The 19,888-nt window shown below is 42.6% G+C and overlaps 1 protein-coding gene across 1 annotated transcript; it reads right to left on the minus strand.

Annotated features, from left to right (window-relative positions):
* Positions 1–1,678: 1,678 nt before the first annotated feature.
* COQ5 (coenzyme Q5, methyltransferase) lies at positions 1,679–18,656 on the minus strand. The gene is made up of 7 exons (XM_019977926.2): positions 18,423–18,656; positions 15,333–15,482; positions 11,908–12,129; positions 4,850–4,956; positions 3,352–3,440; positions 2,387–2,498; positions 1,679–2,302 (listed from the first exon to the last, which is right to left on the minus strand). The coding sequence occupies exons 1-7, from the start codon at positions 18,622–18,624 to the stop codon at positions 2,192–2,194; spliced, it is 993 nt and encodes a 330-aa protein (XP_019833485.1). The 5' UTR covers positions 18,625–18,656; the 3' UTR covers positions 1,679–2,191.
* Between the last annotated feature and the right edge of the window lie 1,232 nt (positions 18,657–19,888).

Raw genomic sequence — 19,888 nt, forward strand, 5'->3', positions numbered from 1 at the left:
GGCTAAAACAACCCACACCATCTTGGGAAACTGCAAGGAAGGTCCTGGCTTTTAGTTTCCCTTTGTTTTCAGTGTTTATATGAGGTAAAGCTCCTTTGTTTTAGACCTTGCAGCCAGGCTACAGCTACACAGAGGAAGTGATAGATCTGAATTGATCAATGACTCCGTCTTAAGAATAGTATTAAGTCTAACATCTTTGGGAGACTTTTTCTTAATGAGAACTTGGGGTTTTAGAAGTTCTGATGAAGCTGAACAATGTTAGGACTGGGAAAGTTTCAGGGTAGAATGCAAAAAATTGTTTAGGGTAATTAAAATGGGAGAAGAGTTTTTCCTGCTTTCTGCAGGAAAAAGATAAGGAGGTACTGTGGAACAGGGGGCTGCAATTGGGGTGATTTAGGTTTGGATTTATGTGAACAGACTGAAAAGGTTCCTGTAATTCACCTTTCTTCTAGCTGCTTTCCCACTTTTGTGATCTGGCTATATTTGTTTGATACCCGACAGGTATTCGGCCTCCAAAGCTGCATCAATCTTGTCGATTTTAGCTCTTCTTAGAAGCAGTCCAGCAAAGAGCCTAAAGCTGCTCTTAGGCCATAAACAGCTGGACAGTGGGAGTTCTAATTTGACCTGGCCCATATCACCAGAAAGTGACAGCTTTTAACTTTTTATTTCTTGATTCAGATATGAGAATCACTGCCACTGATAGGACTGGGTTGATCGCCTATGAAGATTTTTCAGTGCCTGATCCTTGTTAATTTCAAAGGCTCCAAATGGCTGAAAACAAAATCTACGCTGAAAGTTTTTCTAAGGTTTAGCATTGTATCAAAAGTTCTTAGGTGCTGTTCTTTAAGACACTTGTATATAGACAGCTGTATCTGGAAGCTTTTCAATGACAGGGCAAGATCTTGTGAGTGAGGGCACATAAATGACCCCATCCGTGCTGGGGCAAGAGGGTAGCACATCTGAAGACATTTCAAATAGCCTTGTCTGAGGTCTCTGCAGGACCTCCCTGGTGGCTCAGCAGTAAAGAATCTCCCTGCCAATGCAGATGTGGGTTCGATCCCTGCATCGGGAATATTCCTTGGAGAAGGAAATGGTAACCCACCCCACTATTGCCTGGGAAATCCCATGGACAGAGGAGCCTAGTGGGCTACAGTCCATGGGGTCCCAAAGAGTTGGGCATAACTTTAGTGACTCAACAACAATAGCAAGGTCTCTGCAATTAAACTGCCAGCAACTCCCAGGTTGATTTCTGTAATTTCTTACCAGCCCTTTTCCCACCCCTACCCCCCTGCAAAAAAGAAAACCCTTAAATTTCATCCACACTGAAAATATTTATGGTTTGATTTTAACATCAAATATAGTGGACTATATTAAGGAGATAAGAGCTCTGCCCCGCTCTGCTGAGCACTGGAGGGGGCTTGGCTAGATAGTTACCAAACTTTTTTTTTTGGCTATAAGATCCTTTCTTCAAATGTATTCTGACAAGCTCTCAATTTTTTAGATGTGAAAGCAGAAGTCTGCTGGTACATTTATTCTTTCAACAAGGATTTGTCAAGTTGTTTTCTTCATGACTCGAACCGAGGACACAATACTGGCTTTTGGTGGAAGAGTACTGAATGAATAATGAAGAAAGTGTATTTCTTTCACCTCCCTCAAGAAGAAACTGACAAAATCCACGAAAATTGTAAACTCATTTAGTGTTTCAGTTGCACAGTTCTAGTTGTGATCCTTAGCCCTATACTTTGGGCCTTGGCTTTTGGCCCCAGACTTAGTCCTAGGCTGAAAGGTGAACTTGGGTATAGCTAGCAAGTTTTCTGGTTCAAATCATCATTGGATTCAAATGATTCATTATCCCTCTGGAAGGCAAAACTGGCAAAGAAACTACAAATACACTTCAAAATTGAGTTTTAGTGCTGGTTTTACCTTAACCACATACTGCACACCCAAAAAAAATAGGACTTAAGTAAAAGTACAGACAAATAACTCTGGGAGAAGGCCTGAAGCAGCCCCTAAGGAAAGCTGCAGTCAAGTGACAGGAACTTGGTTCTTTCACTTTGAGATTGGTCACATCAGAACGTGGGTCCAAGGCACATAGCCTCAAGCAGAGATGTCCTGCTGCTGGTCACACTAACTGGATTATCCTCCAGCTCCAGACTTCTGACAGGATGTGACTGGTTCACGCTTCAGAATCTTAACGGAGATAAAGTTTGAAACCAGAGTGAATGGCTACAATGCCTGATGTGAGATTTTCATAAGTCACCTTCTGAAAACCTGCATCTTCTATCATCTCCTTGAATTCCTCCTAAAACACAAAGAAAGATACAGCAGAAATTGCCTGGATTTCAACTGTGGAGCCTTGGGTTGTAAGCTATAGATTTTTTTGTACCTGAGATGGGAACTGTCGGATACTCTCTACAAGGTATTGGTAGGACTTCCAATCTCCTGCAATGACTTCTCCCAGGACAGGAATGACCTGGAAGCTATATACATCATAGAGCCTAAACAAAAAGGCAAAAGATTAAGATTAGAACATGACCGTTAATAAGCAAGAAGGTCTAAGCCTGGGATTATAAACTCAAAAATGCCTATAGCGGTCAAGCAAGTACCTGAAATAAGTGACCCAGTTGAGGGTGTGGTGACAGGCACAGTTAGGAAGGTCCAGAAAACTGGAGAAGGCAATGGCACCCCACTCCAGTACTCTTGCCTGGAAAATCCCATGGGCGGAGGAGCCTGGTGGGCTGCAGTGCATGGGGTCGCTGAGAGTCGGACACGACTGAGCGACTTCACTTTCACTGTTCACTTTCATGCATTGGAGAAGGAAATGGCAACTCACTCCAGTGTTCTTGCCTGGAGAATCCCAGGGACGGGGGAGCCTGGTGGGCTGCCGTCTATGGGGTCGCACAGAGTCGGACATGACTGAATCGACTTAGCAGCAGCAGTAGAAAAGTGGGGAAGGGGCAGTTACTACCCAGCTCTGATTATTGCCATGTGGGAATATGGGCTTAACCAGGGTTGCCATATTCCTGATTTCTCAGCTGAAGTTGGAAATCCAAATTTTTATGTAAAATTTCTCAATTTTAAAATATAGACATCTAAGTCAATTTTCTAAAGTTAACCATGAGCCAAACAAAATACATATGCAGGCCCACTTGAGTCTCTGGTCACTGGTTTGAGACTCTTCTGGTCTAGGTGTTATCATTCAGAATTGGCTGACCACAGAAGTGGCACTGTCCTTCAGGGACTCAGGGACTCAGAGGTTCCTGCTTAAAGCTACTGGCTGTTTTCTATCCATTTGGGAATGGGAAACCCTTGGCTGGATGGTGAAAATCAAGCCCTGTTAACAATACCAACCTGGATAGGAGGGGATTGTTTACTTGGCTGAACTCCAGACAGAGAAACCTTCCTCCTGGTTTCAGGACACGGTGGGCTTCCTGTAGTGCCTGAGCAAGACAAGAACAATAGGACACACCCCTCAGCAACCCTCACTCGTCTCTGGAAGGCTGAGGCGGCACTAGCTTCTGTGGGCGTTACAAAGCGTGTTTCCCACAGACCCCGTGTTCAATCTCAGTTGGGAAGCTTTAACAGCAGAACAAACCCAGTTTCCTAAATCTTTTAGCCATTCCGCTGCCCATGACTAGAGAAGGTTACCTGGAGTAATCTTCTCTAGTAACTGACTCAGATTGGGGCAGGGCAATTTTTGAATTACTTCTCAAAATCATGATGGCTATCCCTCTTTGATCCAGCAATTTTCCTTCAAAGAGTCTATCTTACAGAAATGTTTCTACCGTGGAAATGACGTGGGGTTATTCATTACAGCACGATTTGAACAGCCTAAGAGCAGAAGCATCTTAATCATCAATGAGAGACTGGTTATATTAGGGAATATATATACAAATGGAATCTATGCAGCTATTTAAAAAAGGAAGAGCCAGAGTTCTTTATGTGCAGACATGGAAAAGTTTGCAGATATATATATATATATATATAAAATTGTTTTTGCAGGTATATTTTTAAGGGAAAAAAGCAATGGGCAAAACGTTTCATATGCTAATATTTTTATTAAAAAAAGAAAGGAAATGAATACACTTAATATGCCCAAGACATCTTTCCAAAGATACGCCACTCAGAAATTGGTGACCACAGAGGGAGGATCACTCAATGGTTAGCACACAAGGATGAAGATTTTTTAGGGATATATCCCTTTTGTGCTGCTTGAGCCTTGAATTTATTAAATTTTTTTTTTAATTTACAAAGAATAATAAACTGGCTATAGACACAGGAAAAAAATGAAATTAAAACACACCATAAACAACATCCCACCCAAAGCTGGCAACCAGGCAACTGGAGTCCACGGTACAGAAATGAAACTGGGGGCCTTGCCTGTCATCTTCAAATGTTTGGACAGAATGTTCAAGTAGAAATAAAAGAAGAGCTGCATCAAATTAAGGGCTGAACATTCCCTTCTTCCAACAGAGGATCCGTGAATCTAGCCACCTTCTGCCAAAATAGGGGCTGAGTGCCTTTTCTTGTGTCAGCCTTGGGAATTGCTCTGATCTGTGAACTCTGAGTCAGGAGGCTTCATGGAGAGAGAGCAAGACTGACGGGCTCGAAGATATGAATACCAACTCAAGCAACAAAGGCTTCTATGGGGATCTGCTCTGTGGTTTTGTTTTTTTTAATTTTGTGAGCAGGAAAATTGGCAATTAAAAGGATTAAGACCTCTCAGCCTGAAACATTCAACTCAGGAGCTGGGCCCGGAGAAGAATCTCTCCCTTTCCTCATTCACTGTGGAGCCACCCCCAGAGAGCTAATATCCTGAGTCACACCAGCAGATTCGGCCATGGTTAACCTGATCAATGTGTGTGACGTTCCGGATCCCAAAGGCAATGGTGTAAACATCAAACTTGTTATCGTCGAAGGGCAGTTCTTCTGCATCTCCCAATATCCAGGCAAGTCCTGAAAGAGAAAAGCAGTTCTGGCCTCAGCCTGGACTGCTGTCTCCTCTGCACCCAGGGAACTGTCAAACCTGGGAAGAGGGTTGTGGGAACCCCTGAATTTGTAGTCAGCTGGACAGAAGTATGGGTACCCTGAACACCCTGTTTGTGGCTGTCTTGTGAACTGGGGGCAGTCTTGTGGCAATAAGCCCTAAACCTGTGGAATCTGATGCTAACTCTGGTAACTAGTGTTAGAACTGAATTGAATTGTTGGACAGCTGGCTGGCGCTGGAGAATTGGAGAACTGTACGGTGCTGCAGAGTACATCATGAGAAACGCTGGGCTGGAAGAAGCCCAAGCTGGAATCAAGACTGCTGGGAGAAATATCAATAACCTCAGATATGTAGATGACACCACGCTTACGGCAGAAAGTGAAAAGGAACTAAAAAGCTCTTGATGAAAGTGAAAGTGGAGAGTGAAAAAGTTGGTTTAAAGCTCAACATTCAGAAAATGAAGATCATGGCATCTGGTCCCATCACTTCATGGGAAATAGATGGAGAAACAGTGGAAACAGTGTCAGACTTTATTTTTGGGGGCTCCAAGATCACTGCAGATGGTGACTGCACTCATGAAATTAAAAGAAGAAAAGTTATGACCAACCTAGATAGCATATTGAAAAGCAGAGACATTACTTTGACAACAAAGGTCCGTCTAGTCAAGGCTATGGTTTTTCCAGTGGTCATGTATGGATGTGAAAGTTGGACTGTGAAGAAAGCTGAGTGCCGAAGAATTGAAGCTTTTGAACTGTGGTGTTAGAGAAGACTCTTGAGAGTCCCTTGGAGTGCAAGGAGATCCAGCCAGTCCATTCTGAAGGAGATCAGCCCTGGGATTTCTTTGGAAGAAATGATGCTAAAGCTGAAACTCCAGTACTTTGGCCACCTCATGCAAAGAGTTGACTCATTGGAAAAGACTGATGCTGGAAGGGATTGGGGGCAGGAGGAGAAGGGGACGACAGAGGATAAGATGGCTAGATGGCATCTCTGACTCGATGGGTGTGAGTCTGAGTGAACTCCGGGAGATGGTGATGGACAGGGAGGACTGGCGTGCTGCGATTCACGGGGTTGCAAGGAGTCGGACACGACTGAGCGACTGAACTGAACTGAACTGATGGTGCTGGGGGAACATCACACATGCGGTATCTGAAGCGGTGTCAGAAAACGCACACCTGCCTTCTCCAGTGGATTCCTGGCCACCGTCTTCAGGGTGTCCTTCAGTCCTGAGAATTTGAAGTTTCTGGTGTCCTTGAAGTTTAGAAGAAAGTTTCCCCCAAGGTTCTCAGAGTAGACACTGGTTACTTACTTATGCCTTACTACTAAGTCACTTCAGTCGTGTCCAACTCTGTGCGACCCCATAGACGGCAGCCCACCAGACTCCCCTGTCCCTGGGATTCTCCAGGCAAGAACACTAGAGTGGGTTGCCATTTCCTTTTCCAATGCATGAAAGTGAAAAGTGAAAGTGAAGTAGCTCAGTCGTGTCTGACTCCTAGCGACCCCATGGACTGCAGCGCACTAGGCTCCTTCGTCCATGGGATTTTCCAGGCAAGAGTACTGGAGTGGGGTGCCATTGCCTTCTCCATAGTTATGCCTTACTCTTAACCAATTTTTATCCAACGAGGTGTAAAGCAGTATGCTTACGAGCCCAGGTCCTGGTGTTGCCTGGGTTCTAATGCCAGCTTTCCCAATTATTAGCTATATAACCTTTTTCTTTTTTTAAATAATACAAGTTTTTGAATAGAGTCATTTTTTATTTTTGGCTGTGCTGGGTCTTCGTTGCTGTGTGGGCTTTTCTCTAGTTTCAGAGAGCACGGGCTACTCTCTAGTTGTGGTGCATGGGCTTCTCACTGTGGTGGCTTCTCTTGTTGCGGAGCGCAAACTCTAGGCTCCCGGGCTTCAGTAGCTGCAGTGCATGGTTTCAGTAGCTGCAGCTCCTGGGCTTTTAGAGCACAGGCTCAGCAGTTGTGGAGCATAGGCTTAGCTGCTTCATGGCCTGTGGGATCATCCCGTACCAAGGATCAAACTCATGTCTTCTGTACTGGTAGGCAGATTCTTTACCACTGAGCCACCAGGGAAGCCCCTAGCTATATAATTTTGGATAAACTACGTTGCCTCAGTTTCCTCATGTGTAAAGTGGAGTCAATAATAGTACCTACTTCAGATAGTCATCAGAATTTATTCTAAGTACATAATTTAGCATAGTTATATTGGTTCTACTGGACTCACAGAGAAGCAGAGTGTCTTGACCCCAAGTCTGGTCATGAATTCAGAAAGCACCCAAGGGAGCTGCCTATCAGGGTGGCTATATCCTCCAAGAATCCTGATTCAGCTTCAGTATTATTCGACATGCAGTGAATCAGACACGAAGTATGATTCAGTAGGGAGGCTTCATCAGTTCAGGTCAGTTCAGTCGCTCAGTCGTGTCTGACTCTTTGCGACCCCATGAACTGCAGCACGCCAGGCCTCCCTGTCCATCACCAACTCCCGGAGTTTACCCAAACTCATGTCCATCGAGTCAGTGATGCCATCTACCCATCTCATCCTCTGTCGTCCCCTTCTCCTCCTGCCCCCAATCCCTCCCAGCATCAGAGTCTTTTCCAATGAGTCAACTCTTCGCATGAGGTGGCCAAAGTATTGGAGTTTCAGCTTCAGCATCAGTCCTTCCAATGAACACCCAGGACTGATCTCCTTTAGGATGGACTGGTTGGATCTCCTTGCAGTCCAAGGGGCTCTCAAGAGTCTTCTCCAACATCACAGTTCAAAAGCATCAATTCTTCAGCACTCAGCCTTCTTCACAGTCCAACTCTCACATCCATACATGACCACTGGAAAAACCATAGCCTTGACTAGACGGACCTTTGTTGGCAAAGTAATGTCTCTGCTTTTCAATATGCTATCTAGATTGGTCATAACTTTCCTTCCAAGTAGTAAGTGTCTTTTAATTTCATGGCTGCAATCACCATCTGCAGTGATTTTGGAGCCCCAAAAAATAAAGTCTGATACTGTTTCCCCATCTATTTCCCATGAAGTGATAGGACCAGATGCCATGATCTTCGTTTTCTGAATATTGAGCTTTAAGCCAACTTTTTCACTCTCCACTTTCACTTTCATCAATAGGCTTTTTAGTTCCTCTTCACTTTCTGCCATAAGGGTGGTGTCATCTGCATATCTGAGGTGATTGATATTTCTCCTGGCAATCTTGATTCCAGCTTGTGCTTCTTCCAGCCCAGCGTTTCTCATGATGTACTCTGCATAGAAGTTAAATAAGCAGGGTGACAATATACAGCCTTGATGTACCCCTTTTCCTATTTGGAACCAGTCTGTTGTTCCATGTCCAGTTCTAACTGTTGCTTCCTGACCTGCATATAGGTTTCTCAAGAGGCAGGTCAGGTGGTCTGGTATTCCCATCTCTTGAAGAATTTTCCACAGTTTATTGTGATCCACACAGTCAAAGGCTTTGGCATAGTCAATAAAGCAGAAATAGATGTTTTTCTGGAATTCTCTTGCTTTTTCGATGATCCAGCGGATGTTGGCAATTTGATCTCTGATTCATCTGCCTTTTCTAAAACTAGCTTGAACATCTGGAAGTTCATGGTTCACGTATTGCTGAAGCCTGGCTTGGAGAATTTTGAGCATTACTTGACTAGCGTGTGAGATGAGTGCAATTGTGCGGTAGTTTGAGCATTCTTTGGCATTGCCTTTCTTTGGGATTGGAATGAAAACTGACCTTTTCCAGTCCTGTGGCCACTGCTGAGTTTTCCAAATTTGCTGGCATATTGAGTGCAGCACTTTCACAACATCATCTTTCAGGATTTGAAATAGCTCCACTGGAATTCCATCACCTCCACTAGCTTTGTTCATAGTGATGCTTCCTAGGGCACACTTGACTTCTCATTCCAGGATGTCTGGCTCTAGGTGAGTGATCACACCACCGTGATTATCTGGGTTGTGAAGATCTTTTTTGTACAGTTCTTCTGTGTATTCTTGCCACCTCTTCTTAATATCTTCTGCTTCTGTTAGGTCCATACCATTCTGTCCTTTATAGTGCCCATCTTTGCATGAAATGTTCTTTGGTATCTCTAGTTTTCTTGAATAGATCTCTAGTCTTTACCATTCTGTTGTTTTCCTCTATTTCTTTGCATTGATCTCTGAGGAAGGCTTTTTTTATCTCTCCTTGCTATTCTTTGGAACTCTGCATTCAGATGCTTATGTTTCCTTTTCTCCTTTGCTTTTCACTTCTCTTCTTTTCACAGCTATTTGTAAGGCCTCCTCAGACTTCATAGGAGGCTTCATAGAGGAAGGTAAATGGAAATAATCTTCCTGTGAGGCACACTAACAGTATTTAACAAGAACCTCAGCAATGAGCATGCCCTTTAACATAGCCATTTGATTTTTTGGAGGAAATTTTTCAGAGGAAGACACTAACAACATTATCATCAAAGCTACTGCTTACTAAGCCCACGATGATGAGGTCTATGTAATCACTTTACATACATTAGCTTCTACAGGCCCTCTGCAGTGAGAATGCAGAGTCTTAACCACTGGACCACTGGAATTCCCAGGAATATTTTTTTTTAAGACTTATTTTTTTTTTAATGTGGACCATTTTTAAAGTCTTTATTGAATTTGGTTACAATATTCATTGTGTTTTATGCTTTGGTTTTTTTGACTGTGAGGGGCATGAAAGAATCTTAGCTCCCTGACCATGGATCGAACTCCTACCTCCTGCATTGGAAGGCAATGTGTTAACCCTGGAGTACCAGGGAAGTCCCCAGAAATTTTCAATAACATGGAAAAATCTCATGATACAATGCTAAATTAAACAAAGCAGAATACTAAATTATATCTCCAAGATGTTGTCAATATTATAAAAAGGAAATGATTAGGAAAAAGCTAGGGAGCAAATATACTAAAATACTGAGGGTCATCTCTGGATGCTGGAACTATGGTTAATATTTACCTCTTCATAATGTAACTTTTCAAATGTTTGATTTCTAACATCCCAAATTTTCCCAAATATATCACTTTTATAATCCGTCAAATCTTTTTAAGGTTTCTGCCCTCCAAGCTTCTACTTTGGGAGGAAGTGCTGCATGTAAATACAACATGTAATGGTGCTACACACAAAAATGCCTTTCTACATTAACTTTTATAGTTATTAAATAATTTCTAGGATCCTTCTATTTAGTTTCAAATTTATTTTGGCATGATAGGTGTTGCAAAGGCATTATTATTGGAGACTGGTACCTTGTAACTCAGCTGGTAAAGAATTTGCCTGCAATGCAGGAGACCCTGGTTCAATTCCTGGGTCGGGAAGCTCCCCTGGAGAAGGGAAAGGCTACCCACTCCAGTATTCTGGCCTGGAGAATTCCAAGGACTCCATGGGGTCGCAAAGAGTCGGACATAACTGAGTGACTTTCATTTCACTTTCAAAGCAGAGGAAAAATAAAACCAAACTCTGCAGCACCTAATGATTCCTACACAGGTGGATCTGTCTTGGCTGTTAGGAGACCCTGAAAGGCAAGCTATGCTATGGCAGAGATGATTCCAGAAGTGGAACGTTACCCATCATTCCCATCTTTGTTCTCCACTCTTCATGGCTGAGCACCAGAGAGAAGGGAAACACGTTTCTCAGTAGGAGTAAGAACACAGTGCCTTTGTCTAGAAACACTAGTGACTGTCCGCCTTCTGATCAGTGCTGATGGTTAACAAAAGAGCCCTTCATCTGGGGGGCCAAGTGGGCTGCAGTTCGTCTAGGCAGCTCGTTCTGGGGGTGGAAGTAGGAGGAGGAAGAATTAACCTAAAACAACCACAGACACTCGTGGTGGGGAGGTGGTGGGAGAGGAGAGAAGTGCTGATGTTGACCCGAGGGACTTGGGTTCTTTGTTGGGTACCACTGCCTCTCACTGGGGCTGCCTGCAGTGCTCGGCCAGTGTGGAAGAGGGCAGTACAGTGGCTCTGAAAAGCTGGGTAAACGTGCTGCAGCTGCCAGATCAATACATCTACTAGGGCAAAATACTGGGGGCAAAAGTATTTCAAAATATAAAAAGAGAAAGCCAAATGTAAAATGTGTATCTTTAAGCTAGAGCAGAAACTGTCCATTTGGGAGCTGCAGCAGCTGCCTGGAGATAGCCAGTCACTTTCCCCTTGGCTGAAGAGCAGACCGTGCGAGGGAAGTTTGAAGAGTACCATTTACGGGTGATTCTTCAACAGCATCAGCTGCGCCCTCTGAGAAACCCATGCTGAAATAGAGATAGGAGGGCAAAGTTTTCTTTTCTGGCGGGGGGGTGGGTTGGTTGGGGGGTGAGGGGAGATACCCGGAAAAAAAATAAAAAGAAGAGGAAGCAAGGATGTGTGTGGGAAGAGCCATGAGACCTTGACGCAGATCTGAGAAAGCCCCAGCCAACCCAAGAGGGGGTTCTGGAACAAAGACTGCCTGTGAAGAGAGCCCACATGGCATATGTTCAGGCCTGGGTGCCCCATGGATCCTTGGTCACTGGCTGGGTGCCACCAGGTTGGAAAGCTGAGGCAGAGCTTAGTTTTGGGAGGGGGATGAAATGGCTCAAGAATAGGGTGCTGGGGTCATCAGAGAGCTGCTGGGAATTGAAAGCCAAACTTCTGTCTCAGGGTCCAAGAGCTGAGACCCAAAGAGTCAGTCCACATTTCGGATCTGCCATTTAAACTGCATGACTTGAATAAGATACTTAACCTCTTTGGGTCTGGGTTGTCTCCCCTGTCACTTGAGGCTGGTAACTGGTTGCTGAAATAACTTATGCAATAGTACACATGCTAGGCTCGGCCCCACAAAGTCCACTCCTATGTATCTATTAGTTTCTGAAATCTGGAAAAGAAAGCACTTCAGCATTGTACACATTCCATTTATAAACATCTCCTCCAGGTCCACTTTCTGCAGGACTTACCAGCTTTGTATCCTTGAGCACGGGCTTTCTGTTTTCCAATCTTTAGCATCTCCTTGTTGATGTCACAGACCATGACATGAGAACCACCCAAGGAATCCTCTTCATTCTGGTACTTTCTGGCAATTTCTTCCCAGGATAAATTTTGTTGGGCCCTTAGCTGCCTCTTCTGCTTTCTCTGATGCTGCGCCTGAACATAATTAAGGAACCGGAATGCAATGTCACCTGTGGGAAGCCAACAGGAGGAAAGATCAAACACAAACACAACTGCAGCATTTCTTAAACCCAAAAGGAGCAGCAAAGATACAGGGGTTGAGGAGTGTATGAAAACTGAAAGGCTGTACTCATTTCAATAGTTCATTTTGTTTTTAACAGCAATTTTTTAACTGCTAAGATTCTTTAAATAAAAAACCTTTAAAAACTGCATATGTAATGCATGGACACATTCTTACTCTAAAAGGCTCAATACTTAAATATATAGAATAAAACATGAAAGTTGCCATCTCCACACTCTCCAGACATGACAAGTGGGAAGAGCTGAGTGTACTGCTTCCTAGTCTTTTTCTAATAATTTTTTGACAGTAACATGAAGGTATACTCACAAGCAACAACAACTCACTGCCCCACCACTCCCCATAACCAGCTCAGTTCCCCACAGACCATCTTTCCCAATCCCTTTAGTGGTTTCTTCTGTTGGTTACAGCTATTTCTTTACTCACAAAATTTATAAAGCTATCCTGCCCCCATCTCTGCTTGCCTCTGTCCTCCCAATATATTTATATCACTTTTAATAGTTCCTCACAGATACCTGTGTAACCTAGAGTAATAAGCTAATCTATATTTTCTTTTTTTTTAATTTTTATTTTTTAATTAGGGGTACAGTTGATTTATAGTATTTCAGGTATATAGCAAGATGACTCAGTTACACATATATTTTCATTTTCAGAGTCTTTTCCATTATGGCTTATTACAAGATATTGACTATAGTTCCTTGTGCTATATAGTAGGTCCCTTTTGCTTATTTTATATGTAGTAGTATATATCTGGAGAAGGCAATGGCACCCCACTCCAGTACTCTTGCCTGGAAAATCCCATGGACAGAGGAGCCTGGTAGGCTGCAGTCCATGGGGTCGCTAAGAGTCAGACACAACTGAGCGACTTCACTTTCACTTTTCACTTTCATGCATTGGAGAAGGAAATGGCAACCCACTCCAGTGTTCTTGCCTGGAGAATCCCAGGGACGGGGGAGCTTGGTGGGCTGCCATCTCTGGGGTCGCACAGAGTTGGACACAACTGAAGCGACTTAGCAGCAGTATATATCTATTAATCCCATTCCAAGTTTATCCCTCCTACCTTGTTTTATTATTCCATCAACTATAGATAGTAACTTTTGACTCCTTTCAACCTTCCATTTTATATATATATGTGTGTGTGTGTGTGTGTGTGTGTGTGTGTGTGTATGTTCTGTCAAGCCTGATAACATTGTATTTGTTCTATAGCTCTAAGTTTTCTGTGCTTTGTTGATGGTTTGAGTTTAAAAGCAGAAGATCAAGTGTTTACATTATTGTGACCATGTCGTAAATACTGTTTAGGCAAAGCCAGTGCTTTCAGGATCATATTTCCTTTTTTATAATGCTGTTTCCTTGTCTTTGTTTTCTTTTTTTTTTTCCTTGTCTTTGTTTTCTTCTTTGTTTATTTCTTGTAAGAAATACAGCCTTAGGTTTTCCATTTTCTCCATCCAATTAGGTATTCTTCAGTCACTTTCCTATAAATTTAAATATAATTATATGTACTCACATGAAACAACTTAAAAACATAAATGAGGGTTAAATTATATCCATTGTATATAACTTTTCTTTTCCTTCCCACTTAATATGTCCTTGATACTGTTCCATCAGTATTCATAGGCTTTTCTCATTCTTTTAAATAGCTACCTAATATTAATATTTTATAGTATTGATGTGTCTTAAAGTCATTTTTCACTGAGGTAGAAACAGGTTACTTCCAACTTTTCACTATTACTAAAAATTATGTAGTGTGAGCATATTTGTAACTGTATGTTTTAAATGTCTTTTTAAATGTATGGGCTTACTTTTTAATTGCATTTTCTAAATGGGCAGTTGTTGGCATGTGGTAATGTTACTGGCTGGGATGCACTGGAGGTGGTGGCAGCTCTGAAACTTTTCTGTAGCTGTATCTCTATGCAAGGTTTTTTTTTTTTTTTCAGATTAAATGTTTAGAATTGGAATTGTGGGATCCTAGACTAAAAAGCATTTTAGATTTTGATAGATTCTGCTAATGTCCTCTACCTCACTTTCCTCTGTGCTTCTTTTTGGGGAGAGGACCACACCAACAAAGCCAAACATAAACATGGACATTATTCTATTGCAATTTATTATTATGTATTATTCTATTAGTATAGATTATTACATTATATGACATTTTTCTCTCCAAATGCCTAGTGTGCACCAGGAAACAAAGGACCATGCATAAATAAAAAGAGGCTTTTTTTCCCAATAAAAAAGCTTTCAATATCTGATATGATAGTACATTAGGCAGAAAAGGCTGCCTTGAAAACTTATATGATAAAAGCCCCTCCCTTCCTCAGCAAAGAAAGACGGCAAGTGGGCTAAAGGTTAAACAGAAAGCAAAAATAGTTGTTTAGATGGGGAAAGGACACTGGAGGGAAAAAATTGCTCAGTTTACTTTGTAATCCTCTGAATTTTAGAAAAATGACAGGTTTTGCCAAATATCAAAATGGCAAAACTAATACAATTATATAAAGTTTAAAAATAAAATAAAATTAAAAAAATAAAAATAAAAAACCAAAAAAAAAAAAAAAAGTGCAACAATAAATAGAGTAGATGAAAAAAAAAAAAAAAAGAAGAAAAATGACAGGCACAAAGTTGATATTCTGTGTTTTTGATTGGCATTCAGTAGGGCTTCCCTGGTGGCTTAGTGGTAAAGAATCCACCTGCCACTGCAGCAGACAAGAGTTCACTTCCTGATCCTGGAAGATCCCACATGCTGTGGAGCAACTAAGCCACAACTATTGAGCCCATGCTGTAGAGCCAGGGAGCCGCAACTGCTGAGCCCACGCACTACAGCTACCGAAGTCTGTGCACCCTAGAGCCTGTGCTCTGCAACAAGAGAAGCCACCACAGTAAGAAGTCCACGCCCATAGCTAGAGAGTAGCCCCTGCTTGCTACAATTAAAGAAAAGCCTGAGCTTCAGTGAAGACCCAGCACAGCCTAAATAAATAAAACTAAAATAAGAAAAAAGGAAAGAGTAAATCTTTCTGAGAAGTGTATTGATTTTCAATCACCATGTTCAGCCTAATGGAAGGTGAGCTAGCTCATTACAACAAGAGAAACTAGTTTTTATGAAAAGAGTTCAGTGTTACCCAAGGAGACCAAACTGGACATTACCTGTGCCTCCAGCAACATCCAGAAGCTGGGTCCCAGGAAACGGGCGCATCTTCCAGAGCAGCAAATCCTTCCAAACACGATGGATACCGAGACTCATCATATCATTCATCACATCATACTTCTTGGCCACACTTTCAAACACCTGATAGACTTGACATGAGAGAAATACAACATGACTGGGCTACTAATAATATTAACCTGGAAAAGTCCTAAATGTAAGAAAGTTCCCCGTTCCCCCATAAAATTAACTATCTGCAAGGTGGAACCAAGTCATAGTGCTTATGCCCAAATCTGCACATTACCGCTTAAAAAAAAAGGCTTAACTAGGGACTTCCCTGGTGGTCTAGTGGCTAGGACTCCACACTCCCAATGCAGGGCACCCTTGTTTGATCCATGATTGGGAAACTACGTCCCACATGCCACAACTAAGAGTTTGCATACCACAAGGAAGACGAAAGATCCTGCCTGCCGCAACTAAGACCCAGTGTATCCAAATAAATAAAGAATTTTAAAAGGCTTAAACTGCTTCAAGTAAGAAATAAGTCAACCTCTTTTCTGTTATCTTAGCTTCACATAGGACCATTACCTTGCAATAATGCCATGCACATACTTAGTAGTAAATCGCTTTCTTTTTTGGCCATACTGCATGGCTTGCGGGATCTTAGTTCCCTAACCAAGGATCAGCCCCAAGCTGAGTCCTAACCACTGGACCACCAGGGAGTTCCCCAGTTTCCATTTCTTAGAGGAAGGGGTGGGGGGATTGGAATTTTTCTAAAAGTATCATAATTAAAGACAACAAAATCCATTAGAAAGACATGAAAAATGGATGGGAAGACCTCAGCTCATCTCTGCCTGTGTCACTGAGAAAAACCTCAGGTTCAACTTGGTGGGCAGATGAATGGTAGGACGTGAGTCACGGCCAAGTTGAATTGTAGAAGGTTCTCATGACTCCACAGGACCAAGGAAGAATGTGGAATATGGACTGGCTGAAGAGTTAAGGGATTTACTATCTAAGATGCTTCAAAGTACAGGCTACATTTAACTTCTTTGCATCTCCATTTCTGTTCATCAGATAACAATATCAGTGCGAGCCTCCTACCTACCTGCCAAAAGGACTGAATCAGGTAAAGAAGGGGAGATATGTTGAGTTCCTCAGATGAAATGTGCTGCTAAGACCCAAAACATTACTGTCCTCTGCTGAATCAGCAGACAATAGAGCCCTCCTCCTTTCACTCAATCTTGAACACCTATTCTCAATCCTGGGATCTTATAAGCTTGCTCTTTGCTTTTGAACATCTGGGATATTTAGAGGGACACTGAGGCTCAACCCACTGAGTATAAGCCCTTCTTGCTTTATGTGGTTCTAATATGCAAGAATTTCAGTTATTGTGGTTTAGTTCAATAACACCAGTCCTCTAGCAACATCATTCAAATACAATGGTATATTAACTGTGAGTAGTTGCATAAAGTACAAATCTTGCTAGTAGTCCTTCAGTCCACAAATCATGCATAAATAAGAGATATGCATCACGATCAGAAACCAATTAGGTCACTTCTCTCAGAGTCTGTAGGGGGTTGGTCATTATACATCCCTTATTCACATGCAGACAGCAAAGCATGTAGCTGTTTTACCTTCTGATCTCAGTTGTGAATCTCTGTAGCATTTTACAAAACTAGATAACTGAAAGAGGAAACTGGGCTACAAAAATGAAAGTGCAACAAAATAATGAAAAGGGATAACCTTAGAGGTGAAATTTGAACAGAATGTCAATGGAATCATAGGAGAAACATGACCATGGGGATGTTGATACTGCCACCCCAGACATTTTGGAATTGCAGCCACAGGAACTTTGGGAAGATGAACTTATGGCGTTTACTATCATTTTACCTGGCTCCACTTATTTCACCCCACAATCAGTTATCAAGCTCCTAATGTGCATCAAATGTTGAGAACACAGTTATGAATGAGTCTTAACTTTCTGGGGATTCACAATGAAATGTGTTAATTTAAATTTGATATTCAAGGAATTATAGTAGAGCTATGTATTTAGTAAGGTTGAGGTGGAAGGTAATACAATATACTAGCCTATAAGAGGATCAAAAATTCAATTGTAGGCTCTTTTTGTTATTTCCTGGGTGACTACAGGCCAAGTTAAGGAACCTCTCAGAGCCTCACCTTATCTATCTGTAATGTGAGCATAATACCTTTCTCATTACAAATGGTACAGCTGGAATTTTAAAACAGGTCTTTTCCTTTCCCAAGTCTTATGGTGAAAACAAAGAAAGTGCTGAACAATATCTAACACTTATTGAGCAATTATGAAGTGCCAGGCATTATTCAAAATTCTTTAGTGTGTGAAGTAATATAATCTTCACAAGAACTCCATGAAAGAAATTACTATCTTCCCTATCTGGCAAATTTGGAAGCTGAGGCACATATTAATAGATAAAATAGTCTCCTCCTTTCTTTCTATAAAAGACGGCCTATCCCTTTAGCAAGAGATTAACAATATGGGCTCAGTAGTCAGACCGAACTAGGTTGGAATAGCAGTGCCACCACCAGTTAACTACGTTAAACTGGGCAAGGTTCTGCTTAACCTTTAAGTCTCTATTTCCTCATGAGTAAGATGGAATAACAATACTCACCATCAGGAAGTTGAAATGAGAATTGTAAATAATGTCTGCACACTGCCTGGCACATCATAAATGCTCAATTGAAGGGGTTCTGAGATAATTGAAAAGAGAAGGCTCTAATTTTGGCAGAGACAGACTAAGGGTACTCTTTGGAGGTCAGGACTGCACAAGTTAATGCATCAGAGGCGCGTGCGTGCGTGCTAAGTGGCTTGAAGCAGTCGTGTCCGCCTGCCAGGCTCCTCTGCCCACAGGGATTCTCCAGACAATAATACTGCAGTGGGTTCCCTTGCCCTTCTCCAGAGGATCTTCCCGACCCAGTGGATTGTTTACCACTAGCGCCACCTGGGAAGCTCCTCAGCGGAGCTCACAGGACGTTAAATCAATCCTTGGTTTGGGCAGAAGAAACTAGACCATAGACGGTCAGATCCTTCCCATTCACCCTCTCACCCCTTTTACCTTTGCCCCCCTTCTCCTCTTCCGACACAGTCTCAAACCCAAAGTGCGTTTCGGTTGCCTCCTTCTCTTGGGACAAGAGCCGTGCACCCAGGGGGCCCCTGGGCGAGGAGCTACGAAGCCCGGGGAGCCTGCAGCCCGACACTGCCCTCGACCACCCACAGCCGCAGAAGCTCCATAGAGCCCAGCTCCTGGGGGCTGCCATCTTGACAGTCGGGTGACCGCTGTCAGACAGGACGTAGCGTAGCATCGCTAGATGGCTGACGGCGGCCGACCGGAGACATTATTAGCTGAACGCGTCTTGAAATCTGATGCTAAGTAGCTCTGCGGGATCTCTGGGATCCTGAGGCTGTTTAGTCTTTGAGTACGCGAAATCCCTTTCTCTCTGTCTTTAAATTAAATATAGAATTCACAAGGAATCAACGGACCTTAGGGAGAGCCCCAGTCACTTCAGATACCAGGTCTCTGAATCCTGCCAATCTGTAGTGTGTTAGTGTCGCTCAGTCGTGTTCGACCCTGCGATCCCACGGACTGTAGTCCGCCAGGCTCCTCTGTCTATGGAATTCTCTAGGCGAGAATACTGGAGTGGGTAGCCATTCCCTTCTCCAGGGGATCTTCCCAATCCAGGGATCAAACCCCCATCTCTTACATGTCCGGATCGAATCCGCGTCTCTTGCGTCTCCTGCATTACAGGCGGATTCTTTACCATCTGAGCCATCAGGGAATCTCATTAGTAGATTAGTAGATTAGTACTACTAATCGGTAGTACTAACTCTGGAGATATCAGGTAGCTCCCTTTTTCCGGTGCGGAAGAGGGCAAAAGGAGCTTTTGAATCAGTAAATGACACTGGGCATGGATTCTAGGGATCTTTTTGATCGAAATTCTCTGGTGATTTGTATGAGAGGGATGTGCAGAATAATCTTGAGAAACTTGTGCTAGATTACTCTGAATGATAGACATAGGAAAGACAGTTCTCTGGTCTTTCCATCTTATGAACCTAGGAAACTCATAAATGGGAAGGAAAACTCTGGTATGTATTTAACTTACTTTTATTTATTTACTTTTTGGCTATGCCCTGCAGCACGCAGGATCTTAGTTCCTGGACCTGGGATCCAATCTGTGCCACCTGCAATGGAAGCTGGAGTCTTAACCACTGGACCACCAGGGAAGTCCTTCTGGTATCCATCTATTTAGTAAGTCACAACCAAGCACCATTCAGCCTGTCTCCTACTATCACAAAGCTACATTTCTAGCTCCAGCTGGCACACAATGAGTGCTTTACTGTAACCTCAGACTTTCCCATTATTTTCTATGGAAAGGGTAACGTAGACCATCTTGCGGAAAAGAAGATGGAGGTGGTGAGTTTTATTTGGATTTCTTTGTGTTTTTGCTTTACTTCTCTGTAAATATATGTTTCCTGTAAATGTTTCACAAGGAGAAAGTGCCAAGGCCCCTAAGAAACTACTTT

Source organism: Bos indicus, chromosome 17, assembly GCF_029378745.1.
Source record: "Bos indicus isolate NIAB-ARS_2022 breed Sahiwal x Tharparkar chromosome 17, NIAB-ARS_B.indTharparkar_mat_pri_1.0, whole genome shotgun sequence".
Lineage (NCBI taxonomy): Eukaryota > Metazoa > Chordata > Mammalia > Artiodactyla > Bovidae > Bos > Bos indicus.

What these genes read in the sequence shown, in the direction of transcription:
- COQ5 (XM_019977926.2), bottom strand. Translation starts at nt 18,624, where the DNA reads ATGGCAGCCCCCAGGAGCTGGGCTCTATGGAGCTTCTGCGGCTGTGGG. An exon ending in GGATGTTGCTGGAGGCACAG is followed by an intron (nt 12,130 to 15,332) that starts GTAATGTCCAGT and finishes GGCTTCCCACAG; the next exon opens with GTGACATTGCATTCCGGTTC. An exon ending in ACGTCACACACATTGATCAG is followed by an intron (nt 3,441 to 4,849) that starts GTTAACCATGGC and finishes TGTCTTGCTCAG; the next exon opens with GCACTACAGGAAGCCCACCG.